The sequence below is a fragment of the Malus domestica genome, chromosome 11 (genome assembly GCF_042453785.1).
Source record: "Malus domestica chromosome 11, GDT2T_hap1".
NCBI lineage: Eukaryota > Viridiplantae > Streptophyta > Magnoliopsida > Rosales > Rosaceae > Malus > Malus domestica.
In genome coordinates, this window is record NC_091671.1 from 3,097,435 (window position 1) to 3,124,435 (window position 27,001).

General features: G+C 38.2%; 4 protein-coding genes across 7 annotated transcripts; 2 read left to right on the forward strand and 2 right to left on the reverse strand.

Moving 5' to 3' along the window:
• Nucleotides 1–489: 489 nt before the first annotated feature.
• Nucleotides 490–3,392, reverse strand: LOC103412740 (uncharacterized). The gene is made up of 8 exons (XM_008351277.4): nucleotides 3,245–3,392; nucleotides 2,468–2,622; nucleotides 2,156–2,262; nucleotides 1,982–2,023; nucleotides 1,805–1,886; nucleotides 1,111–1,207; nucleotides 907–1,013; nucleotides 490–795 (listed from the first exon to the last, which is right to left on the reverse strand). Exons 2-8 carry the CDS (start codon nucleotides 2,596–2,598, stop codon nucleotides 672–674), a joined length of 690 nt encoding a protein of 229 aa, XP_008349499.1. The 5' UTR covers nucleotides 2,599–2,622; nucleotides 3,245–3,392; the 3' UTR covers nucleotides 490–671.
• Nucleotides 3,393–4,345: 953 nt separating this feature from the next.
• LOC103447201 (novel plant SNARE 11) lies at nucleotides 4,346–9,440 on the forward strand. Of its 3 annotated transcripts, none has more exons than XM_008386382.4 (11): nucleotides 4,346–4,511; nucleotides 4,763–4,891; nucleotides 4,991–5,083; nucleotides 5,725–5,818; nucleotides 5,968–6,005; nucleotides 6,248–6,336; nucleotides 7,224–7,303; nucleotides 7,421–7,477; nucleotides 7,566–7,658; nucleotides 7,751–7,825; nucleotides 9,036–9,440. In XM_008386382.4, the coding sequence occupies exons 2-11, from the start codon at nucleotides 4,815–4,817 to the stop codon at nucleotides 9,123–9,125; spliced, it is 786 nt and encodes a 261-aa protein (XP_008384604.2). In that variant the 5' UTR covers nucleotides 4,346–4,511; nucleotides 4,763–4,814; the 3' UTR covers nucleotides 9,126–9,440. The 3 variants fall into 3 exon arrangements, with proteins under 3 accessions (XP_008384604.2, XP_008384603.2, XP_070663580.1); XM_008386381.4 differs by having other exon boundaries at nucleotides 4,348–4,511; nucleotides 4,697–4,891; XM_070807479.1 differs by lacking the exon at nucleotides 4,346–4,511 and having other exon boundaries at nucleotides 4,665–4,891.
• A 991-nt stretch (nucleotides 9,441–10,431) lies between these two features.
• LOC103447200 (mediator of RNA polymerase II transcription subunit 15a-like) lies at nucleotides 10,432–19,670 on the reverse strand. Its single transcript, XM_070807480.1, has 12 exons — nucleotides 19,441–19,670; nucleotides 18,970–19,099; nucleotides 18,659–18,770; nucleotides 18,357–18,480; nucleotides 16,600–18,078; nucleotides 14,769–14,839; nucleotides 14,283–14,357; nucleotides 12,660–14,027; nucleotides 12,193–12,537; nucleotides 11,591–11,785; nucleotides 11,413–11,501; nucleotides 10,432–11,062 (listed from the first exon to the last, which is right to left on the reverse strand). The coding sequence occupies exons 2-12, from the start codon at nucleotides 19,074–19,076 to the stop codon at nucleotides 10,855–10,857; spliced, it is 4,173 nt and encodes a 1,390-aa protein (XP_070663581.1). The 5' UTR covers nucleotides 19,077–19,099; nucleotides 19,441–19,670; the 3' UTR covers nucleotides 10,432–10,854.
• A 4,160-nt stretch (nucleotides 19,671–23,830) lies between these two features.
• LOC103447198 (E3 ubiquitin-protein ligase At4g11680) lies at nucleotides 23,831–26,798 on the forward strand. Of its 2 annotated transcripts, XM_008386378.4 has the most exons (4): nucleotides 23,831–25,285; nucleotides 25,416–25,791; nucleotides 26,164–26,329; nucleotides 26,421–26,798. In XM_008386378.4, the coding sequence occupies exons 1-3, from the start codon at nucleotides 24,783–24,785 to the stop codon at nucleotides 26,308–26,310; spliced, it is 1,026 nt and encodes a 341-aa protein (XP_008384600.2). In that variant the 5' UTR covers nucleotides 23,831–24,782; the 3' UTR covers nucleotides 26,311–26,329; nucleotides 26,421–26,798. The 2 variants fall into 2 exon arrangements, with proteins under 2 accessions (XP_008384600.2, XP_008384601.2); XM_008386379.4 differs by having other exon boundaries at nucleotides 23,837–25,285; nucleotides 25,437–25,791; nucleotides 26,164–26,798.
• Nucleotides 26,799–27,001: the final 203 nt, after the last annotated feature.

Genomic DNA, 27,001 nt, shown 5'->3' on the forward strand with positions numbered 1-27,001 from the left:
CTTTTGCTGTTGAACTTTCTTTAAATCACTGATTGGTGCCGTTTTTTAAGGAGGCAGATTGTCTGCCTTCCTATTTGGGTGCCCTTCTCATCCTTCTATTTTATGCGGTGCCCTTCTCATCCTTCTATTTTATGCGATCACGGTTAAACCACATCAACATTTTATATTCTTATTGTTTTTTGTCTTATTATCTCTATAAAAAAATTAATATAAAATGATGACGTGACTTAACCATGATCGCACAAATAAAAGATGATGAGAAGGGCACTCAAACAGGAAGGCAGACAATCTGCCTCCGTTTTATAAACCGTTCATCATCCCTGGTGAATCAAAACTCATAAACTCGAGCCCTCGTGAAAAGCGCGACTGCTTTATCAGTACTTTCGGGACCTCAAAACTCATAAACGTGTCCTTCGGGACGCTGTTCCATAAACGCGATTAAGTAAACAGAGATATACAAACATAAAGAAGCGAGTATAAACAATCGCATTACCAAATTCAAGATATTCATAAGCAGGTAGCACTCAATCTAAAGATCCAGCTTACATCTTTAACGTGCATTCAATTCCAAGTTCCAACATTACAGTACATACAACTGTTAAAGACGAAAAGTTTCTTTGGTCTTCGATACTTCAGGGTTACATCTCAAGAGAGCGATTGAAATTAAGGTCTTACTTCATGTATTTCTGCAGGAATTTGCGGTGAAAGTCACTCCTGACGGTATCATTGATGAAGCGCTTAGGAGTCTTGGTTTCACCACGGGCCTGATTCTTGAACACCACATCGTCATCCCATCTGAGCCAAAAGATCCACAAAGAAGAGAGCTATTAGAAAAGTGACCGGGTGGAGCCATTGAAAAATCCTAACTTGATCACAGAACAAGGTAGGAGTGAAATCTTGACTGACCTTCTTTTCACACTAAATGATGCGGGCGCTGCACCATTAAGCAATGGGTTTCCTCGGAGAAGCTCTGCTTCCTTGACTTTAAGCTCTTCCTCCCTCTCTAGTCGTTCCTGTGGAAGCAAAAAGTACAATTTTTGTTATATTCAGTGATATCAAAGCAATTGATAATCTTAAATATTCCGTCACATCACTTCATTGAAAGCTCACCTTCCGTAACTTCTCCTCTGCTTTTTCCTTCTTTATTTGTTCAAGCTCAGCCAGTAGAGCTTCCATGTCATCCTCCTCATCATCGTCATCTTCACCACTATAATCAAAGTAATTGTTCCACATATATTAGGGAAACACGTAGTAATATCATTACACCTCAAGAAATGGATTGAACTATACAAGCAAAGGAACAATTACCACCAACAAATTAAAGGCTTGTTATTAGTCTGTAAGTATCTATTTTTGAGATGCTGATATTGTTATCGTTTCAAATGGAAAGTTGGCAACCATGAAGTTACATAACTACACAAACGAACCCCTACCATAAATGGATGTAATATTTACTGAGAAAAGTCCAAACTAAACTGTAAGCAGACAAGTCATGAGTGATTGTAATAAACCATGAAATTCTGTGCATTGTTCTCCAGTTTGGAGTTAAACTAATAAAGCCCATCGCAACCATGAAAAAAAAACTGGAACACATAATTGTTCATCTAGTCAATACATAATGCCTTACAAGCAATTCTTCTTGCTTGAATTCACAAAACCATTAGAGTTATATTTTATATATCCAAGCATGTCTTGCATCAAAAGATTTGATAGAACTTTGATAATTCAACATCAAAGCTATGCTAGCAGTTGACTGAAACTATTTATACATTTGGATTCGAATATATCAGCAAAGAATACTGACCTTTCATCATCACTTTGAGCTTCCACGTCAGAATCATCAGCATCTATATTACGTGGCACAATTTCAGTGTCCCTTCTGCCCCCTATGAGCAAAAAAATTTTTAGTTAGTAATTGAGCAATTACTTATTTATCAACTTGCTACCTTAAAATGTAAAATATAAGATTTAGAATATACACCTTCCAACAACAGCTGGTTTCCCCTCCTGCGATCTCTGTCATCTGCACGATACACATATCAATTAGAAACGATGAGGAATAACATCACATCCCCTATAGACTCGAGAAATATAAAAAAAGAACTAGTCAACCCGCCCCCAAGTGCTTGTAAAAAATCTGAGGAAGATATCATACAACTATAAGATTTATCCTTTGATGAATAATGCTTTCTTTCGCTCTCTTCCAGTTCCTCCCGGAGGTTCTTCTTCTGCAATTCATCCTGGGTGTCTTGCCCCGGCTTTCTGTAGATACGCATACCAAGAAAGGCAAAGTCCAAAATTAGAGTCCCAGGAAAACCCACTCACATATTACCATAACCAGAAAGATAAACAGAACAACGGAAATTTGGAGGGGAAAAAGAGGTATAAACACATGCAGAGTTGCATTGTACATGATGCACTCTAAAAGTTTAACACAGAAGAATCAGTAACAATGACAAAAATATACCTGGGCTTTAGTGATGTATGGGCAGCCATGTCCCTGGACGAGTATTTCTGTGATGGTCCAAAAATCCGAGTACCACCTTGTTCATCACCACCTTTCGCAGGTGCCCACGTGGGTCGAGCAGCCGTCGTCATGTCTTCTAACTGTCTTTACAACACCTGATAACCAAACAATAAGCACAACATCCAACAATCATCCACAAGCCTGCAATGACATCGTATACTCACAGAATGCTCATCACATACCTCTGAGTGCAACGAGCACATCAAAATACAGTGACTACGTACATACACATAAACGGGGAAGAGAGTATTGAAATTCAAGTTCATTTCCTATAAATAAAAAACAGACACCAATTCGACAATGGTGCTCTTTTCCTAGTGGTGGCACGACAAACACAAAGCCGAGAATGCGGAATGATTCTAGCAAAACACCCAATAAAACCCGTACCCAAATTCGAGTTAATGCAACCCAAAATTTCAATTTCTCTTCGTTTTCATGCTTTTCTCAGCAACCAATCAAACAAATTCATGAAAGATTATATAAAGTAAATAGATGATTAACAATCCTCGCTAAATTTCCCCAGTTCTTCGAACAAAATTTTGAATTTCTATCAGGTTTTTTTTTTCTCAGCATCCAAACGTAAACCTAAACAAAATTGGGATTTGTTTCTAGAAATCAATAAATATAAAAGTACAAAAATTGGCACGAACAAACGATTGAGTACATGGGTAAATAAACGAATCGAGTTCCTGATTGATTGGAAATTAGGGTTTTTACCTGGTTGAATTTTCGTTCTTCCTCAGACCAGAGAGAGAAGCTAGCTGTTTCCGAACAAACTAGGAAGAAGAGAAAGAAAACGTAGCGTTTTGTAGTTTGTCTGGCGGCGGTGCCGGGTTAGGCCCCCGGGTTTTTATTCGGGTTGGGCCATACTTTTTTTCTTTTACTTCTATTTAATGAACCTTGTTCCAATGGGCCTTCTTAGTGAAAAATCATTTTCCTTAGTCATTTCTTAATCATTTTTTGTGTACTAGTTAGGTGGAATTCTGAGTGGGAAAAGAGGGTGAGAGGTCTCGAATTCGAGTGAAGAGGATCACAAAGGTGCTTGATTTTCACTATAACATAAAAAAAAAACACTTGAGAGATGTTTCTCATTCTATACTATAAATTCGTTATACATCTGATATTTGTGAGCTTTAAAATGCAATGTCAACCAATAAGACGTGTTGTGTTATTGTTGCATGTGATAATTTTTCGAGTATAAACTTCTACACACAATGCACAACTAAATGGAATAAGGGGGAAAATGAACCTCGGCCCTTTTTTATTGCATTTTTTTTCTTTTGCGCTCACTGACTATAATTTTTTTACTGAAAGACACATTATTTGAAAGTGGTAAAATATATTTATTATCTAAAAGGAAAATCAAGCATTATCCATTATTCTTTTTACAAACATAAAAATTCTTTTTTAGAATTAGAAAAGTACTGGAAATTAAAATTTTATAGCCCTTCCTTCTGTACCACCGCCCACCGCTATCTCCAACTTTCTATTTTTCACAAATTGAAAAAAGTGTATAAGTTCATATGCTTAGATTTTTTTTATTTCCCACCTTAATATCCTTGCAACCGACCACATGTGAATACAGGTTGTCCTCCATGGAAAGGGATCCTCTTCAGATCCCTTCCACTAAATCCACAAATTCGGATTCTTAAAATTTGATCAAACGGTTAAAATTATTATAAATTTTAAAGAGAACCCTGTTTTTAGTCGTTAAATCAAATTTTAAATACTCGGACTAGTGGATTTAGTGAAAGGAATCCAGAAAGGATGCTTTTCCGTCCTCCATTTTATTCAGTGGTTGGAAAAGGCACGTGCATTGCACGTGATCATTTGAAAAACTTGGCGCATTTGGTGCTCCGGGAATACAGTTGGAGGTCCCTCGATTTGCGCGCTCTTGTTCGTCTTTTGTTTATGTACGGAAACAGCTAAGCTTTCTCTCTCTGGTCTGCTCCGAGTCAAATCGAAGAACCCAAATTTCAACCAGGTAAAAACCCTAATTTCCAATCGATAGGAACTCGAATCCAGTTCGTTTTGTCTTCTCGATCCCCATAGCAACCCACATTGCCCCGGATCCCACCGCCGCATTTCTAATTTTTTTATTCAATTGTTTTTGGAGCCATCTGAAAGGGATTTGATTCTATGTTTAAACATTCGATTTGATTTGTCCAGCGGTTCAAAGCTGATTGGATTTGATTGGGAAATTTCTGAGGATCTGAGTTTTGTAATGATTTGAAGGTGTTTGGGAAATTGGATTGGATTGGATTGGATTATTTTGTATTAGAGAGAGATGGATCCGTTATCTTCAATCAGCGAAGAGCTGGCGGAGATCGACGGACAAATCACCGACATTTTTCGCGCATTATCGTAAGCATCTGTTTGGCTTTTGATCGAATTTCTGATTATTTTATGGTTCCTGAAGATTACAGGCTTTCTAATACTCTTACGTGTTTGGATTTATGGCAGAAATGGGTTTCAGAAGCTGGAGAAGATTAAGGACTCGAATAGGCGGAGTAGGCAGCTGGAAGAGCTCACTGAAAAGATGCGAGACTGTAAGAGGTAATTTAGTTTTCACGGTTTTATCCTCTTTGTTTCTTGTCTCGCTTAATGTGGGTTAATGTGGTGCAAAACCGAGCGCAGTGGCGTCCTAGGATTCATACAGCCGACCACACGTAGTGGGATAAGGCTTGGTTGTTGTTGTTGTTGTTTTTGTTGTTGTTGTTGTTGTTGTTATTGTATAAGTTGGTGAATTTCTATGCTGAGAGTTATTGAATGGTAAATTGGGTTTTTGATTGTGATGGGAGGTAATGCAATTGAATTAGCTTAAATATCAGCAGATGGATAGTTGACCAAGAAATAAATGAGTTTCAGTCCACTAAGCTCCGTTAGATCTTGATGTTATAGAATTTTAAACTTGTTTGTTTCAATATTAAGGGTTCGATTTTGACTTATGTATTGACATGCCATTTGAGAAACAAGTGCTATAATCTTATGGAACCGTGCTTAGTTTACTTCTTTTGGCCAGCATATGGGGTTTCCCGCCATCGATTTTCTGGCATTCATCTGTAGGAGATGCGGCTTGAGAAGGAGCTCCTAACATAAACTGACACTATTCAATGTCTCGATGCCAATTGCCCGCTACGCCCCTATCCAATTCAAGTTCTTTCTGTTAATAGGGTTATATGTTGTGTTGTTTTCAGGCTTATCAAAGAATTTGACAGAGAAGTGAAGAATATGGAGAGAATAAATGATCCAAATACCAGTAGAATGCTGAATGAGAAAAAGCAGTCGATGGTGTGTTTTCAATCCTTACTTTATTTCCGGAGTCTGCTATGTTTACCTTTTATTCCTTTTCTAATTTCCTTTGTTTTAATTGTCGTCTTGTATCTATTAATTGTTTTTACCATGTTACATGTGTGTTAATAGTTTTAACTTTTATGCAGATTAAAGAGTTGAATTCTTATGTGGCTCTGAAAAAACAGTAAGTTAGCATCAGCAAGAAATTACATTAATTGATTCACCATTTTTAATAGAAGAAGAAGCCTGAGTTTTACTATACAGGAAAGTAATTTGTTTTTATTATTTGTTGAAAAATAACTATTTTATTGTCCCATTGGACGATCAAAGTACTGGTTTATATTCGGGTCAAAGTTGTTTTCTAAATTGAAGATATATATTTTTCTTATTGAATTTATAAAAACATTTGGTGTGCCTTTGGTACAGATATGCATCAAACCTTGACAACAAGAAAATTGATCTCTTTGATGGACCGGCCGAAGACTTGGGGGAACAGAATGTCTTGCTAGCCTCGGGTAACATTAAATCCAGCCCTGTTTACTGTTGCACTAATTATGGGCTTAACAATTCACCATCAACATATTACCCATCAGCTGAGAATCTATGGTTTTATATATAGCTCTCACAAAAATGCTCTTGTACATGCACACATATGCTCACTCACACATACAGACACTCATACAACTATATAGTGGATGCCATAACATCCTGTATGGTTGATGTGGAAAGGAAAAAATAGACACTTGAGGGGCACCAATTGAACTGCAATATTTCCTTATACAGCTTCTCTCTCTCTCTCTCTCTCTCTCTCTCTCTGAGGCTCAAAAGGACACCACATACAACCTTTTACATTTTTTCCTCTATTTGTTTGGTTGCATTATATAAATGGTTTGGTGGTCTTTATGTATGTGCTTTGTCATAACTCTAAGTTGGAGCTCATTAAATCATTTGTAGATAAATTTGAATACCAAAGTACTTGTCTTGTCTACGTTCACTGATAACATTGAGAAATAGTAGGAAGTGTATTCCCATCCTGGAATGAATTATATTGCAGTAATTCACCATTGAAAACAGTGACTGCATAATTAGATGTATGCCTTTGGTAACCAATTACACATATGCCTTTGGTATAGGGTTAGAGTTAAACTTGATATCATAAAATAAAAAATAAAAAAACTAAGCATATTAACTTTTAGAGAAGTTCCTAAGAGAAATGCATTTAGGTAATAACTCTGACATTAGTATTTTGTTTAGATGGAATGCTGAAAATGAATGATGCATTTATTGAACGTTCAGAAACTCTGCTTGATACAGCAAGTCATACCATGTTGTCTTACCTGAAAGACAATAAACATATATTCCATATGAGTTATTTGCTAACCGGAGTCCATATGTTTGGCAGCTATGACGAATCAACAACTTATTGATAATGGAAACCAAATGATGGATGAGACAGATCAAGCCATTGAGAGATCAAAGAAGGTGGGTGCATCTGCAAAAGATTGATTTGATTATTCAGGGAAAAACTTTGTTCCTGCTATCAGGCGTTGTTAAAAGTGATTCATGTTTAACGTTTCTTTGTGTTCCTGTTTGTAATAGGTTGTTCATGAAACCATCAATGTTGGAACAGAGACAGCACATGCTCTCAAGGCTCAAGTATGTAGTATTCAATTATCTTTCCTCATATTCCTGATTAGAAAATTGGAGAGGCATGGTAAGTAAATATTTTTGTTTTCGTGTTTAGACGGAACAAATGAGCAGGATTGTCAACGAGCTGGACTCTATACATTTCTCAATCAAGAAAGCTTCTAAGCTGGTCAAGGAAATTGGTAGGCAGGTCATTTTCTGAATTATCCACTTTCTTTTTCCATATGTTGATGATATTTGCTACTTTTATTACTCATTATGATTGTTTTTATTTCCTGTTAGGTTGCAACTGATAGGTGTATTATGGGATTACTCTTCTTGATTGTTGTAGGCGTCATAGCCATCATTATTGTGAAGGTAAGAATACGCTTGCTTCTAGTTTTGTTACCAATGTGTATTAAATTAAATTCCATCTACTTAATTGTGTTCTTAATTTTTTTTACGAAGTGTAGCCTGATAGATGCTAGAGAAGTATGGTTTTTAGCCTCCTTTATTGCTGCTGACCCCACTCAGGTTATTCGCTTTTGTATGCTGAAAATCTATCCCTGATCTTCAGTTACATACAATGTATTAAAAGCGTGAGGCGTGAGCGAGGCGTCTGAGGGATAGCCCAGCCTAGGTGTGAGGCGAAGCCTCACGGGACCTAAATTTTTTAATATATACTAAATATATACACGGAGCGTACACATATATTACATTAAAAAAAAGATTATTAATCAATATTCACCCTGAGCATACACATATATTATAAATACATATACACACATATATATACATATATTATATTATATATATATATATAATAGAGGATGAAAATCACAATGAGCACACATATTACAATGCACGTAGACAACACACATATCCATTATATAAAAAAATAAAAATCGGAAAAAAAAGCAGAGAGATGATAGTGCAAGGAAGAGGTATGAGGTAGTTAAAACCCCACCCAAAATTTGGGTTTGGGAGTAAAAAAAAAAAAAAAAAACTAAAATCCCCTGAGGTGCGCCTATGCGGCTCCAGCGGCGCCTTCCGTCCACTCCCTCAAAACAAAGGCGACAACCCTCAAGCCCAGCCTCACAAGGCACCTAGGCACGCCCTGAGGCGAGCCTTTTAAAACATTGGTTGCATACAACATTTTTAGTGCTTCGATGCAGTTTCTTTTTCTAAATACTTGAATCATGCCTTGTTTGTTTGAAATTTTGGAAGCACATACGATGCTTCTGAAAGCAGTGTATCCTAGACGTGAAAGCAAGTAATACTTCGGAAGTGATAAGGTGTACTTGAATGTCTCTACTTGGTTGCAAGTATTCTTCTGAAATAATTTCCGACTAAATCTTTGTTTAAATTTTGAGTTTCCTAGTTACCTAGTTCGTCTATGAACTAATTTGCCTTTGATTATGGAGTAATTGTTTCCTCTGTTTCTTTTAACTTACGTAGAATTTTAAGCGATTTCAAGAAACTTAGTTCCCGTTTATTAACAAGAGTTCAGATGGGTTGGACTGTGATTGGTAGTTGGACATTGCCTGGTGGATATATGGTTCAATTGTTTTTATATCTTAAATTTCAGCTGGTTCATCCAAACAACAAGGACATTCGAGATATTCCTGGATTAGCCCCTCCCGCAATGACTCGAAAGCTACTGTGGAATTCTTATTGACGAGAGCCCAAAATAGACCGTGTCATGAGATTGCCAAGAAGATGGTTCGCATCATACTCAGATGAATGATAAACTTCCACCTTGTGATGCTGTTCTTGGCGCTGTTTTACGGAGCAGAAATGAAATCTATATCCCCGCAAGTTTTGCTTTGGAGACGGGCTGGTTTTCTAGGAAGCCAGTCTCGCTACTGTTGTTGTGCCGTGTCTTATCGTTGTTTCTTCCGTCGACTGTAATACAATGTGTATTGTAATTGTGTAATCACACTGTTTGGTAAATTATTTCATGTACCAAAATTAATGTCTTGTTTATATCTAACATCGTTCGTCGATTTAGATACCTTTACATGAATATTCAGTCATTGACACAATGCTCCTTGCAAACTTTCCAGCAGACATCGCTGGAATACTGCACGCATTGTGCGGCATTTTCAAGCCGACGAAAACATACAGGCGATCAGAGATGATTTGCATTCTTGTGGCGCTGGGATATGAATAAAACGTGGATGATGAGTGATCTCTGAATTCCTCTTATGTTGTATGGTGGCTGAAATCAAACACCATAAAAGAAAGATACCGAATCCGGTATCATAGAATCCTTAATTACCATCCTTCACTTAATACTATCGGTTATATTACAAAAGTTCTCGATAATATTAGAAATGAATTTTCCACATATAAACTGTGTATTAATTTGTTATATCTCCGATGTGGGACTCAATTCTCCAATGTGTATTAGTTTTCTTGTTGGTAGTTGACGAGAAACTCTAAGATTTGATTTTCGGACCAGCTCACCCCTACGGACCGGACCCAACACAAAAAACATTCACCTACCCCACCTCCCTGATTTGTCATGCTAACATGACCCACTTTTAGTCCCCGTCCCTCCCCTCTTTCTTCTCAAACAATCCAGATTGGGGGTGTGTTGTACCCAAGGGAATTGGATCCGCTCTGGACAAGGTCCGGAGCCTAAGGATCAATTCATTTGAATCGCACAAATTAAATCCAACGATCCCCATTAACTTATTTTTCTGATCTACCACACAAAACCAACGATTCTGATTTCTTTTACACACCAACAGCCCAGATGATTTGATCTCTAAGCTCCAGAGAGTGGATCCAATTCCGTACCCAAAAACCTCCCGTAGTTGACGTGTTATGAGAGATTGATGACTGTTCAAAATGCGTTAAGTTTGTGATACGCGTAACTAATGCTAGCACTTCTCGTTACCAGATAAAGATAAAACTTGGGTGATGAGTTCGACGACGTCATTCATAAGAGGATATTTTACAAAAACAAACTCCATGTATTTTGATTTCATCCGACTCCATGCTGCCAAGCTCAATGCAACTTTTGTCACTGAGATGACATTCTTGGATATCTCCATCTTATAAATAACCTGGGGAAATATGGATACAATACTCTTTACAAACAGACTGCAGAACACGGCGAGATGCCACATTTTCAACAAAACGGAAACATAGAGACAATTCCTCGATGATTTACAGTATTTCAAGTAAATCACGCAGAATTAACCTCAGATAAATTCACCACCAAGAAGTTAAAATACATCCCCCAAGATTATTCCCCACACATACTAAGGTAAGTTCCTCCTATACATGCCTGCCCATAATCTATCAAAAAACTGCTTCAATCATCACAGCAAAATACCATCGCGGTTATCACGACAACCCTCGGAATAACTTTGTTCAATGAATAAACAGAGGATCGATCAAGTAGCGCTCAAGCAGTTCTCCCATGTCCCGTACTTTGAGCTGAAACTTCCTCCACCGCTCTGCTGCGCATGCTCAGAAATAACTGCACGTGCACAAACATCCCAAGTCCTTGCTATCTCCCCAAGGGACATGGGTTGTGAAATGCTTCTTAGAGATATGCTAAACCTCGACTTGGCCTTCACAGAAAGATCTTCACACTCCTTACTGCAAAAGTAGAACATTTACAGTCAATTTATGCTTTAAAATTTAGCACATGAAAGCAAAATGAGAATATGAAACTCAAAAGAGAACGAAAAATAATTGAGAGACTGTCTCGACTCTCATCGTCATGGCACCACATACTTTTACCTAGACAAACTATAAATTGAATTGGGAAATAGAGCATGCATCTAATGAGCGCCTTTTTTTCATCGAGAAAAGATGACATTTGAATAAGGATTTCACCAGAATGCGGTAAAAGAAAAAGGGCACAAGCCCATATGGCTGAGAATGCGCAATGGGAAACATCTATGTAACAGCAGCAACATGTAAAGTCAGAATCTTTGTTTTCTCACCTGACTTCAACTGGAAACTTGTCCAAGAGAACCGGAGAGCAGTTGGGATAATTTGTAGGAACAAGCAGTCTTAATGGCTGAATTGGTGACTGCAAAATATTAAAGCCAAGTAAATACCATATCTTTAGTATTTTGGAGAAATGTAAAAAAATCATGGCATTAACGTTTGAGAGCCCACCATTTGTGCTGAAGCATACTGCGATTTCAAGCTTGGACTGAGAGCCACGGCATCAAAAGAGCACTTGACAACAGTACCCTCACCCCCTTCGGCAGCAGCTGCACTAGGGTCAACATCTTCATCACTGATATCAACAACTGTGTCGATAAGCCGCCTATTTATTTCTCTTATTTCTTCCAGAAGAGCATGATTAGCCTGCAAGATAAGCCACACAATTATGTTCAATGAAGAAGCAGGAATAAGCCTTTTTATCAGACAATGAAAAACTACAAGATAGGAATTCCTTAAATAAGCAAACATTGAGTCCAGATTAGCAATGGAGAGACGTACACACACCCGAAATAAAAATCATTCAACAAAAATTATCATCTTGAACAGTTAACTCGCATGCAGGCAAATGCCACTCAGAATGTACCAGTTGTCAAAGCACTCCAGTCACATGAAGTGTATGCATAGGTGTGCAGCAAAACAACTAGCTTTGAAGTCTTGCAGGAATTTTCCACTTTTTTATGTAAAACTTTAACCATTTCAAGTTTCCCCAACCACTGCTCTAACAATTGCAACAGCTATAATTTCTAGGAGTATATAAGAAAGATAAATACCTCAACCCTAGGCCTCTTAATACGAGATGTTGCAGTTGACTCCAGGTCAGATGTCTCTGAATTGATCAACTGCTTGAAACTATCATTCATACTACCAGCAGAAGACACAACATTTAAGGGCATGGCACTAGTGTAGCGCCTCATCTTCCTAGTCCCATTTGATCCATCCTGAGTCATAACGTTTCTTGCTTGCAGACGACATTTTGTCATTGCAACCAAATCCTCACCAACTGCAGCTCTAGATCCATTACCTGGGGCTGACCCTGCTATCCTATCAATCATACTAACCACTGAGCCAATGTCACTGACAGATGCACTCAATGCATTAGGCGACATCGATTTCACCTGCAAGTTCAAAATACAGATATTTAATCTAAGCACAAGTGAGGGAAGGAAACGTGGTAAGTACTGAAACATCATTATAGCACTCAAAAAGAGAAAAATGTAAAATAAATCACTTTACTAACCGCCTTAATCAAGCGTTCAAGAGGCTGCTCGGTAACACTCGACTTGCCAGAAATAGTTGACAAAGCATTAACATGAGTAGCGTCTGGTACACTAAATTCAGCAAGCAAAGGAGAGGCTGATATCCCAGGGGTGCCAATTGCAAGGGACTGGACCGGTGCTCCCACCCCAGCTGCTTGTTGATGTCCAATATTCCCAGCATTCAATAGTGAGGAAGGTTTCTCAGAATCCCCTGGCATGGGGGATGGGGCCATGGGAGTTGATGGAGATGGGATGACAAAAGGTGAACCAGCAGTTTGCAAAGGGGTTCCAACTTTCGGGTGAGTCAGTATATTCTGCTGGTCAACTTGGGGAGAAGAATGTTGTGAAATTTGAGGAGATGCAGCCTGAAGGAGTTGGTTTGTTGATGGAATAGGAAATGGAGATCCTGATTTCAACTGTTGGGGATAAGCACGCTGGCCTGCAGGCATATGTTGCTGAAAAACCCCTGGCTTAACACCCATCCCCTGTCTCATCTTCAAGTCATTTACATCATTCATTTGATGAAGCTGTGGCATTTGGTGTTGGTGCACCTGCATCTGTGCTGGAAGCTGTTGCTTTGCTTGCTGCAAGTGTTGCTGCTGCTGCTGCTGTTGCAGCATCTGCTGCTTCTGAATCAATTGCTGCTGCAATCGCTGTTGTTGATACTGTTGCTTCAGTTGATTATGAAACATTTGCTGTTCCTGCTGTTTTATTTGCTGGTGTTGAAGCATACCAGAATTTGACTGGAGGGAATTAATATTTGGCTGCAGCATACTAACCCCACTCTGTGATGACAAGGCATTCATGTTTGCTTGCTGGGGAGCACTGACAGGAGTTTGTTGGATAGATCCCACCGGAACTTGCTGCAAAGAGTTCAGTGCATTTCCCTGTCCTGAATCCAAATTTGTACTCGGCTGCAATGAATTCATCATGTTCTGCTGTGCTGTTGAAACCCCAGATATAGAAGACATCGAATTTTGCTGCAAGCTTGTCATATTGTTCTGCTGCATTGTTGGCACAGAACCTTGTAAATTCATTGTTTGCAACTGCGGGTTCATTTGATTTTCATGCGACTGCACTTGAGTAATTTGAGATTGCGGCTGCTGCATGGAGTGCATATGAGGTGGGGGGAGCTGCCCTTGTTGCAGAGGAGGAACTTGCTTCCTCGGTCTATTTGTATTAATAAAATTTACTATCTGCTTCTCATATGTACCCAACTTCTCTTTCAAACCAGATGTAATGCTACTCTTGGGAATCTGTAAGATTGATATGAGGCGCTCCAACATGGTTTTGAACATTTTTAGCTTCTCAAGCTGCTCTAACTTTGGTTGTTGTGGAAGAGAATCGTGCTGGCAAACAGAAAGAACAGACGTCAGTAAGCAAAAGAACAGCAATATAAGGAGTAACAAGACTTTGTTGCAAAAAGTTATTAGCATTATTGGTGAGGTAACAATCCCATGTAGACTGTCTACAATAGTTAAAAGGGAGATCTAGGTAGAATCTATCAAAGAACATCACCACAATAACCTAGCAGGGAAAGCCCGTTTATTGGTAAAAGTTCAAACATTATGAGAGAAAAAAAAAAAATTGAATTGATTACATACCTGCTGAAGTTTAGTAGCAATTTTCTGATACATTTCACTTAGTTCGGGGAAGTACATTTCCTTCATGCTCTTGATCTGCAAATGAAAGTCATAAGTACAAAGATGATGAGAAAGAACTTTGCTGCATCTACATGCTCGCCAACACCATCATATCATCAATGTCAATGGAAAAGATCCCGTGTATGCAACCATGAATTCAGACAGCATGAGATCATGTATGCTTGTGTCTAATGAAGCAATTTTTAATTAACTCCCAACCGATGGAAGCTTAACAAAGCTGCCCCACAATCAAGTTTTAGTTAACTCCCAACAGATGGAAGCTTAAGTAGTATGTATTTCTTTAAAATCCCCAATCAAGGCAATTTTGGCATTAGTATAATTATTTTCCAGTGGCTCTATTCCCACCCCCACACCTAATAATTTGTATTTTATGTTAAAATGTTGTATGTGAAAGCCATCAATAGGCAAGAAGTCTGGCCATCTTACTTTTTGATAGACCTCCTCTTGCCAATCACCCCCAGTTGCATGTCCAGTCTGAGCTGTGGAATCTAGAGATGCTACAAAATACACAGGGATGTATGTCAATGTTTGCACATGTAAATAACTTTGGGCACGAGGGTTAAAAATCAGAAGAAAAAAAAAAAGGCATTGCATTCAAACATTGACAAAAATGGAAAACCATCATTCCCAAAACAGTTGAACATGTATTTTTTGTAAAACAAAATATAAATATCATTGCAACATCATAAGCAACCTAGGAACAGACTAGAAGCTTCATGAGCCAAAGGGAACAGGACCATGCATGCACTATTGTAGATAATACATCCATGGGCAACGACATTTAGTAAACATAGCAGTCCACCTAAAGCTCTTTATCTATAAACCAATAGAAGCAAGACTGAAGAATAAAAACCCATATTTTCAAAACCAAAAGGTATGAAAGGCACTTCAGATGCGATTTTGCTCCTACTTTATGCTTATGAGAGCAATTACTTCTTTCATGGGAAGAGTTTCAAAGGTTCTATTTCTTTGTTTAAAAGTAATTGTGGAGTTAATTATCAAGAGAAAAAGGGTTAACATTATGTAAGAACATAAGAATAGCCTCTCTATCACAATAGCTCATGCAAAGCCAAAGATGCAAAACTAAAGTAAAAGGCAACAGAAGCTTCAGCTTCCACCAGTAAATTGCTCGAAAGAACTCTGATGGCAAACATGAAGCACCAGAGTGAAAGGTAAACTTATGGTAATTAAGGTGGTCCATAAACCTAATTTTAGGCATAGACGCAAAACTCATAACTAGGCTATTTATATGAATTCTATTCTGTTAGTCGGGTTTAATAACTATGTCCTTATCCTCGTGGATTATTATTTACTATAATTATTTCATTTCCTTGGGGGGTTTTACTTTAGATTATATAACCACATCAATCTCTATTACTCAACCCTAGTTCAGCCTATGGATATTAAAAATACAAGATTAACTTTGAATTTATTTTTCTTTCAGTTTGGTATTTAGCTTCTTTTATTTTTCCTCCCCTGTGCCGCAACATATAGTATAACGGTAGTCAATGCCCTCTGTTCCTTTTATATACACTTAAACCACACTGATCATCCAATTACCAAATATAAATTTCAAGTCCACTACACATATCAACCTCTACAAAGAAAAGCAAGGACTCATGAAAGACCAAGGCTTGCTCTAGTTCTACAGTTTCATGTGACCACATATTGTGCATAGGACTCTGGTTCTCCATTCCATAATGGCTAGATGCTGAAGGAACTAGCAAAGAACAGAAATTATCGTGTTTGACAGAGAAGGATGATGCATCTCTTTAAAAGTGATGGTGACAACGACCATGTGATGGGAAGGTGGGATACACCTACTTGGCATGATAGCCAAGCATAAAAAATTCTATTGACCAAGTCCAATGCACATCCATGTTATTTTCTAATACAAGAAGTTACATATGGTAAAGATAAAATTCCAAAACTAGATTATTTTCCATAGACAGTCTAGACCCCTACATCTGGCAACCATAACAAAATAATATATTACCAAAGTCATGCAACAAAATTGTACCCCCCATAAAAACATATAATGAAGACCGTTTTTAGTAACAAAATCAGATCAATCACATAAAAATGACTGTTATTTACCCATAATATAATATGTAAACTGACCCAAATGGCACATAATATGAAAGTAAAATAAAAATATAAAACAAGAGTCTGTCCAAAATGTGCAGCTATGATAATCCAGATATCATGAAAGCACATGCATAAAAGAAGGAAAGTGCATAAGTGCAAAAAACCATACTCGATGATGTTTCAGGATGGGCTCTTTGAGTTTGATTTTGATATAACTGCTTTTGCTGATCCATTACGTTTTGTGGTTGAAGCATGGTTCCTGATATCTGACCTGATGCTTGAAGTCTTTGTTGCATATCTCGTTGCAGTGGATTTGACTGCTGTTGCAAACTCATTTGTTGCATCTGGGAAGGCTGTGATTGAATCTGTGACATCATTTGTTGCTGTGATGCCTGAGGCTGTGACTGCTGTCCTTGAGAAGGTAACATGTTAGATGCATTCTGATGTTGTTGTTGCTGCACTTGAACCTTGGATTGTTGCAACAAGTGTACAGAGTGCTGATTTGGTTGCATGCTAGAATTACCACTTTGAGTTCCGAGGTGCTGCTGTTGCTGTAATCCAGTAACATTACTCTGGGAGCCCAACTGTTGCTGATGCATATTTGAAAGGTTGCTTTGCTGCTGTTGCTGTAACCCGGTAACATTACTCTGAGGGCCCAATTGTTGCTGATGCATATTAGAAAGGTTGCTTTGTTGAGCCATTAACTGCTGTTGTTGTTGCTTTTGCTGTTGCTGTTGCTGCTGCTGCTGTTGTTGTTGCAGGTTTAAAAGACTATTCTTTTGGCTTAGCAACCTCTGTTGTTGCTGCTGCTGCATATCACCCACATTGTTTTGTTGTCCAATCATCTGATTCTGGGACAAGTTTGAAGCAGTTGTCTGTTGCACCATAAGCGGCTGCTGCTGCTGCTGCTGCTGCTGTTGCTGTTGCTGGGGTAATATTGGCTGTTGTGGCATTGGTGTTTGCTGTTGATGAACAGCGGCCTGTTGAGGCTGCTGTTGCTGCCTGAGAACTGGCTGTGAATGCTGCTGAAGCATGGGTTGTGATGACTGTTGCATTCCAGATTGTTGATTCTGCTGAAGACTCGAGAGCGATGGTTGAACCGAAGGCTGCATAACAGATGATGTCGGCATAACAGATTGCTGTGAAGACTGCAGCTGAGTCGGTTGTAATAGGTTTTGCTGCTGTTGCTGTTGCACAAGTTGTGGCATATTTCCCTGCTGATATTTGGGCTTCAAAAGCGAATGTTGCAGCTGTTGAGGGTACATATATTGCTGCGAATTCTGGGATTGCTGCGGCTGCTGCTGTTGGGGAACTACCTGTTGCCTTCCTGGCATTTGCCTTGAATTAGCAAACATATTGGAGGGTACCCCCTGGCCCATGGAGTTCCCTAATGAGTTCTGTGAACTTCCAGACATATTTTGCATGTTCGGATTTTGTCCAACAATACTTGGGATAGGAGTCTGGGTTGAACCGGAAGAAGGAGGTAGTGCAGATGATAAGCCAGACGAACTTTGAACTCCAGCAGGCGGAACATTATTCTGAATGTTCTGAGATAAAAGTTGTTGGCGTCCTTGTGATTGATTAGCTGGCAACGGCATAGAGAGTGATTGCCCTTGATTGGGGACTTGGGGTTGCATAGCAAAAGACCCTACTCAAGTAAAATAGAAAGAATAAACAAGCGTCAAAACAAGAATACAATAAATGTCATTTATACTCATCATTTGACCCATTAAATACGAGCGAATAAAGACATCGAGAACGAATCATCTCAGTTAAGAAATGCGGAAGTAATTAAGAAAAACAAAGAATGTTTCTAGCAACTAATTAATGATCACGAAGGAAGCTACCTGGGAGAGAAAAGGATAGCTGAGAGCATAATTAAAATTTACATCAAATAGGAGTGCAGTTTTCAATAGTTGTTTTTACCTGGATCCAGAGGCCTGTTGCTGTTACCAGCAGAGTTAGATTGTAAGGAATTGGCCATTGTAGAATTCTGAGACTTGGTCTCCATTGTGAGCATCTTCAGCGAAATTTTCCGTAGATAATCCGACTGTAAAAATAAAAGAAATCCATGCTAAACTATGAATACAATTCTATCCAAAAACAAAGAAAGTTCAAACATAGACAACATTTATTTAAGAAATGACATAAGTAATAGATCAATACGTATAAAGTACACATACATGTCATGCACAATGAAAAATTAAAACCCAATATCATGGATGTACCTGGCTTGTGGCTGCAGTATAAATCTTTTCCTCAAACCTTACAGCAATTTTCTTGAGTTCCAGTAATCCCTCCTGTCCGGAGAAGGGAAGATGCCTCTTCAACGTATCCATTCTATACATGCAATAAATCAACATAAGTTACTTACTACCAATGCATGGGGGTAGCGTTGATAATATCAAAACTGGAATCATATTCAATCCCCTAAAATCTGTTTTAAGTTCAAATTCCTCTCCCCTTATTTTTGATTAGATTATGCTAGATTACACTACCGCTCAAATAAAAAAAAATCCAGACAAAGAAAAACACTGACATCTTGTTGACAATTCTTTGCCTTGAATCAGCCTGCAGCTGACTCCTCCAATCACCGGCATCCATGGCAGGCTCTCCACCTTGAGGAGGCCTCCAGTTGGTATCCATCAAATCCAATGAACCCAACAAAACTGCCAAACACAAAAGCACAGGATTGAGCAACTTCAACCAAAACCTACGAAAAGAGCACAAAATTCGTACAAAAGCTGGCTATTCGAACGACGATACAGTTTATAATTACGCAAGCATTTTTTGCATCAGAAATTGCATTCATTCAAGCTGATTCTAAACACGAATCGATTTAGGTTGGCATGAAAAATCAAAACTTTGAAATTCATATACAATCGAAAACCCGATACGATTTACGCCAATCAGATCACAAAAAAACCAACAAAACGAATTTCAAACATAACCCTCGATCGATCAACATCTGAAACAAAAAAAACCCAACAAAAATTGATCAAAAAATTACCTCGTCTCTTTCAACAGGAGAGTTAAAGATTGGAAGGTCCAGGCAGCTTGGAGTGAGAAATGGAGAAATTGCCGAACTGGGAAATCGAGGGATTGGGAAAGGAAGGAGGGTTCTTGCTCAAAAGCTTCAACCTTCGAGAAGATTGAATGGATTGATGCGTCCGAATGTTGTCATTTTCGTTTAAAGTGGGAAGGGAGAAAAAACGAAAGATTCTATTTTTACCAATGTCTGATTTTTTTTTGGTTTTTTACCTTATTTTTAATTTTGATTTTGTGACAAAAAGACAATAAAACCACTGTCCTTGGTCTTTGTAAGCACTTTATTCTAAACCTTTTAGGCTTTCTAGTCAAAACCCAATAGGATAGGAAAACTTCTAACCGAGGCAAAAGAACAAAATAATAGTACCCTTCTAATGATTATGGATAACTAGCTTCTCGGCACGCGCTCAAGCACACATATTAATATTTAAACGGTAATTGATACGGTGGTGTTGCTCTTAGTTGATCGCTTTGAAACTTATTTATTTGTAATAAATAAAAAATTGTTATATTAGTTGTTGGTGTAATAAGTTTGTGTATCTAAATAGACTCATCTTCTTATATTTATTAAATTATTAAATTTATCGTTTGTACGGGTAATGTTATTCACACACACATTTTTACTTCTTACACACACTTATTAATTTTAGCCCTTAATCTTCAATCATCCATTTGATTCGACAACCGAAAATTGAAAGAAGTGTGGGAAGTAAAAATTGGTGTATGAAGATCACTACCATAATTATATAAGTTTACACTTTACTCTTTTTGGAAGAAGAACGGAACGAGAATGTAATTAACAATTTCTCAATAATCTAATTCTTAACTTTTTAGGTATTAAATCACATATAGTAAGAGTGTCATGCAACTTTCATTTCATGTGTTAATAAACGTAAGAATCCAAATGACCATTAGTACAAAGGTAGAAGATGTCAGATATTCTGAAAGATGAGCCACTGTCCCACTCCTAACCACACCAATATTTTCAACTTAACCATCTATTACTAGGTGTTAGATTTTATTACCAAAAACCTCGATTTTATTAGGAGTGAACCATACACTTACATATTGTGTTTTATTTTCTCAATCCCCCTGATGTGGGACTTATACTTAACAGAAAACACAACCAAACCCTAGGGATTGCAATTTTCTTCTCTTTAACAAACGTCAATACATTTGATATCCCCTATGTAAAGTCTTGTCCCCAAATATTTTGGTTTTTATAATTTTATAGCGTGAATTTATGAAAATGCCATTTCGAGGAAAAACGTTGACTTTTGTTGACCATCCTGTTGTGTCGTGTAAGACTATTTTCCTTGGCATATCCTTGTAGGACTCGTCATTACAAAAGCGTGATTGTAAACGAAATCGAATTTGGAGCTAAGATGAAGATTTTACGAAATCACGAACTTAAAGGGCAATTTGGTAATTTTACGTTGGGTAATATTTTGTGTGTGTGTGTTGTTTTGTGAGCCCTGGGGCCCACACCCCACTTCTCCTTCTTCCCCTTGTCCTCCCCTCCCCCATCACTCAGGAGAGATTTTTCAATGTGACCGTCACATAAGACGGTACACCACGTGTCTCTATGTAAATGGTTGAATATATGTATTAAAAGGTTAATAACTTAAAAATTAAAAATTTTCACCATTTACATAAAAACACGTGGTGTACCATTCGTATTCCCGTCACAACTAAAAATTTTCCATCACTAAGACCCTCTCGAACACTCTCTTTCTCTTCTTGTCTCTCCCCTGTCTCTGCAACTCTCCTCTCTCCGAGCCCGGCATACATAACAACGACGACAACACCCACCACCACTGTCATCAACTTAGCCACCTCTAGCCCTTTTTCTCATTGGTAGAGAGGGAAAAGAATTAATAATTTGCGTAGGCTGATTTGGCTATTTGTCATTGAACTCGGATCTAAAGGTTGAATCGTTAAGCTTGATGTCCCGGCACCACTACAATTAGGCTTTGTTTAGCATGTCGAATTATACTAATTATTTCAGTCGGATGGTGTTTCGCTTTTGGCCGGATTAATTGGACATAGGACTGTAAATTAATTTTCAAATATGGTTGACAGTGTTTTTCCCCGTAATAACTTGTAAATTATATATACTCTTCCAATGTCAAACCCTTCTTGTCCTTTGTTTCTTCTTCTAGCAGCAGCAGTAGCGGCAGTAGCAGCACCACGCCGATGCCAACGCCCAGCCTTTCCAGTTTCCACCTCTCAGCAGCAACTAGTATCTGTAATCCCTTTTTCTTACTATCAACTTCTTCCCATTTTAGTGTACAACATTTGCTGTTTTGTGCGCGGAAAATAAAAATAGGTGCGTGAATAGTAGCCATAAAGATCAATGAGATGCCGTTTGGTACGTGGGACGGGACGGAACGGAACGGAGTGGGACGAGGTGTTCCATTTTACGTTTGGTGCATCTAAAACGGGTGGAACGCGTTCCACGGGATGAGTTTTAGATGAATTTTCATTCTATCTCACCCTCTGAAACGACCCGTTTCACATCTTCCTCCTTATTTTCATCGGAGGGAATCTTTACTCATTTCCGTTCCGTTTCGTCCTGTCCCTTCTCATTCTGTTCCGTTTTGTCCCGTCTGTATACCAAACGATATCCGAAGAAAAAGAGAATTAATCAAATTAAAAAGCAACCTGTTTGACTCTCTGAAGCCCCAAAACAAGGAAGAATCAAATCAATTTATGTAATTGCTAAACAATATGATATAGGGATCAACAATATTCAAATGGAATAAGGTAAGAAGATGAATCTTACTTGTCAAAGCTGCTTCCTTTCTAGTGATAAATAATGGCCACGAACAGATGGTGGGCACAGAGGATCACGAACCAGACGAGCAAGGGGCCATCGGAGTTGCCTCTCGCAGTAATTTTCCGACCTTTCACGACGTCACCTGACCCCCTTTGCCCCCTATTGGATCCGTCGGTGACCATAGATACATCAAGAGCTGCATATATGCTAGCTTAATGAGACAATGAGACCAAGGCTATTAATTTTGAGGGCTCACTCACATGTAAGTTTCCCCACAAAAATTGATTCAAAATAAAGCCTATTGATTTTGGGGGCTCCCTTAAATAATTTGTTTTTCCTAGTTTATTTATGAGATAAGATTAAAACGAGCAAAGGTTTGGAATTTCTGATTCAAGTTCGAACTCTCACGAATGTATTTTTTGGTATCACAAAACTCAACTTTGGCATGCCGTTTGATCTCAAGGTAAAAAAATGAAGTCTTATCCAAATTTGAAACGTAGAACAAAATCTCATAGGCCTTTGAAGATCATACAAGGTATCTTTTGCATGGGAAAGGTGATGGAGGGCTAATGCTACGTGGTTTGCTGCTAAAGGATGTGAGCAAGTTGGAAATCATTTTGAAACTCTATGATGTTGCAGTCTTAAGTTTTGCTTGTGTTCAAAGCTAGGTATGTTTAAACTTCTTTTTTATCATTTATTTTTCTATAAAATTCAATGTTTGAAATATAAGCACAATTCATAGACACAAAAACCCCCAAGAAAATGACCCTATTTCTTAAAAAAAAATAAAAATATGACTATGTTTCTTCCTAATCATAATATGTAATTTAATTTCTTTGTTGTCCAAATACGTATAAAATAATCAGATGGTGTAGAATGTCAACTCAATGTGCTAAATGTGTCGTTCAATGAATCATACACAGAACAAACGTAATTTTTTGATATTGAATGTGTTCCTATTATAACTATGCGGTCCTATTGAAATTTGAAAGTATGTTCTTGATTCTTCCTTGGAGAAATCAAATAAGACTACCCATGTAGCAGGATAATTAATATCAAATCAAATAGGACAGAGAGAGATTCACTTTAGATCTCACTGTCCGAAGCTCAAAGATCAAACAATTCGGACCGCTTAAATTGAATTTGACGATTCCCATTAACTTATTATGTTGGCCCACCTTAACAAACTAAGGACTCTGATTTTACTTTCACACAAACCATGGGCTCCGATTTCCTGATCCTTAAGTTTCGGATATCCAAATTCAGATATGACTACCCATGTAGCAGGATAATTAATGGCATAAGATAGGATATTAGACAAAGCCAGAAAATTGGTGTGGCCTACGTGACAAACACAACTCAAAGAGGAGTGCCATGAAGCTCCAAAATAATGCAACTGCTGTCAAGATTCGTCGGCCAACTGCTTAACACGAAAATGTGTCACAGACACAGGGGCGCCGTACCCGCCTAAAACTCAAATTAACAAATGCTTAAGTGTCAAATTATCACTTTATCTCCTATCTAATCAACTTTAAAAGTCTATAAAAATCTTTTGCTTTTCTCCTAATTTTCTATCAGAGAAAAGATAAAGATGCAGATAGAGAGATTTGCAGCTTTTTGCTTGCTGAATAAATAAAAGCAGGAACTAGGAAGGAAATTAGGCCAACGGTTAGCTTTCTTCCCTCCAAACCCTTGTGATTCCCTTGGAATCAAAGCTAAACCCCCTTAGCAGTTGGATTTCTGGTCACCATCTGAACCCAGCTTCACCTTCCTGACATACTCTCAACACCCTTCTCCTGCTTCTCAAATGACTCGATATCCCCCTTCTTATAAATTTCAATTTTGTTCATGTTTTTTCATATTTGAGGTCTACCCAGTAAAGAATTTGATCCATTCTGCATGTTTTGTGCTTTTGGCGTGAGAGATTTAGGCCTTGGAAATTTTGGGTTGTTGGGGCTGTGAAGATTTTGGTGTAAAGGTGATTGATTTGTGCTCTTGAGTGAGAGATTTTGGCCTTGGAAGTTTTTGGGTTTTTGGAAATTCTGGTGTGAAGTTGATTAATTTATGGTATGATCCAATAAAGTTATTCAATTTCAGGTGCTTTAGTATAAAGCTGTAAGCTTTCTTGGATTTTGGAATATTTAAGAGTTGGGTTTTGGAGGGGAGAGATTTTCAGAGGTCTGCAGTTCATTTGCAATCTGAAGGCTGAAGCTTCTTCAGATCCAAAAGTGCTTTTGGCTGCTCAACTCAAATGGTATTTTTCACCTGTGTTGCTTCATTTAACTCTCATGACTATACTTGAAGAAAACATGAAAAAACATGAAAGTCGCATGAATGTTATGTAACACGAGCTTTCCATCAAACCCGACTGCAATTGCAGCCCAGCACACATTTGTGAAAACTCCCAGCACAATTTTTGTTATACAACTCTCATATATTTCACGTCAGCCTCCCAATTTCAGTTCACACCATATAACACTTGTATAAGGCGCCATATTTATAGTTGCCAATAGAATCATTCTTCTATGGATAGCCGTTACATTTTTCAATCAGAACCCACGTACCAATCTGCTTCCGCTGCATTTTCATTTTCCTCAAATTATCCGGGAGATGATGGTGCGGCGGTTAGTTTGGTCAGGACAAGGTCCTCTAGAGCTCCTGCTTCCTTCTTAATGAGAATGGCTATGAGAATATCTAGAGCAAGGTGGTTCACCTTCTTGAGAAGAGTCTTCCACTACCAAAATGGTTCGAGGTCCAATCTTGGATCAAATCCTTTCGATAACAGCACTTGGATGATGCTGGAATTCATGGCTTTGGTTGTTCAAATAGGCGTGACCACGATTACCTTGGCTGTTTCGAAGAAGGAGAGGCCGGTTTGGCCTATGAGAGTTTGGATTGTTGGGTATGATATTGGTTGTGTTCTCCATATGTTGGTGCTCTTTGGGCGTTACAGGCTACTTTATCTGACTCAAAGTGATGGTTTCAACCTCTCCGATTTGGAACAGCAGAGAAGCACTGAAGATTCCAGGTACTTTTTATTGGCTTTGGTTACTTCCATTTAGTTACGAAAGATTTGTGTACGTATTTGTAGTGTAAATCATATGGAATCTTTCACGTTTCGGAGTTTGATATATGGTGTACAATGTATATGTGTAAAGGACCACACATTTGATGAACAGGTGTAGAACCTCACTCGAGCTCTTCTTTGCCGTATGGTTTGTGATGGGTAATGTTTGGGTCTTCGATTCTCGCTTTAGTTCGTTTACTGTAGCCCCGAAACTCCATGTGCTCTGCATCTCTCTGCTTGCTTGGAATGCCATTAGCTACTCCTTTCCCTTCCTGCTGTTTGTGCTGCTATGTTGCTGTGTACCCCTAATTAGCAGCCTCCTTGGATACAACATGAACATGGGATCCGTCGATAAAGGGGCTTCTGATGACCAAATTTCTCAGCTTCCCAGCTGGAGATACGAAGAAGTTAACACCAAAATAGAGCTCAGAAATGATTGCGATTCAGGATCCCTAAATGAAGATCCAGTAAGTCATAGTCATACATAAAAAGCTAATTTGGCCTTGTTATATTCATATAATCTTTGTTCTGCTTGCGGTTTCTTCACACGCGAGAATCTCCATTTTTCTTGCTTCGATGTACAATCCTAGCAGTTCAATCCCCTTAACTTTCTGAAGTCAAGAGCTTTTGTAATCGAAACCTCCGATTCTCCTCTCCATTTATTTGTCAACATAATCCGAAAAGTAGAGAATGGGGTTGTAATTTATACCTATATGTGGTACAAACTTAACTTTTAAGGTCTACTGGTTATCTGAACCATATAGCGTCAAGAAACGCCTTGTAATCTCACATGGCGGCTCATTAATTTCGTCTCTTAATCCTTTTTCGTGTGCTCGCAGGATTGCTGCATTTGCCTGGCAAAATACCGAGACAAGGAAGAAGTACGGCGGTTGCCATGTTCCCATATGTTTCACCTCAATTGCGTCGATCATTGGCTCAGAATAATATCTTGCTGTCCTCTTTGTAAGCAAGAACTGCAGAGATAGGAATTACACCAACAAAATGGTTGAGTTTTTTCTTCTTCTTTTTCTTCGATTCTCTCATTTTTTCAGCATGAATTTACGCGGTTACTCGAGCGAGTTTTTTGCCTGTACAGGGGGAGCTTACCAGTAACTAAAGTATACCCAAATTTTACAGTGGTTGAATTTACAAATAGGTAGCAAGAGAATGATGTTGGTATCCTTACAAATTTCTCCCGTATGTATACCAAAAACAAAACACACATTCTTTTTATTAAGTTTTATTAATATTATGGAATAACTCTGTTTGTGTAAGTTTATCTTATGCCGTCAGTCCAAGGCTAGATAACAGAGGAGGGAGAAGGCGTCAGATAGTCAACAGTCAGCACTCCATTTTTCACGTCAAATTCCTATGACTTCGTTTTAATATTATGGAATATATGTACATAGAAATGTGATAAAGAATGTATCAAACCTTCGTAATATTCATTAAAAGCTTGTGCTTTAATACTTTACTTTTCTGATTTCTGCTCGGAACATGTAACTTTAAGGCTCTAGTTTGGATGGAGTTGTTTGAAAGAAAGGATGGCTCTGCAGGATAGGGTTTCTCTTTAACTCATGCATTCTGAGTTCAAACTTTCCGCTTTCTTTAGAGGAGCTTAGAATGGTAATATTGTTTATAATTATAAATAAAATTAAATTAAAATAAAGCTTGTGT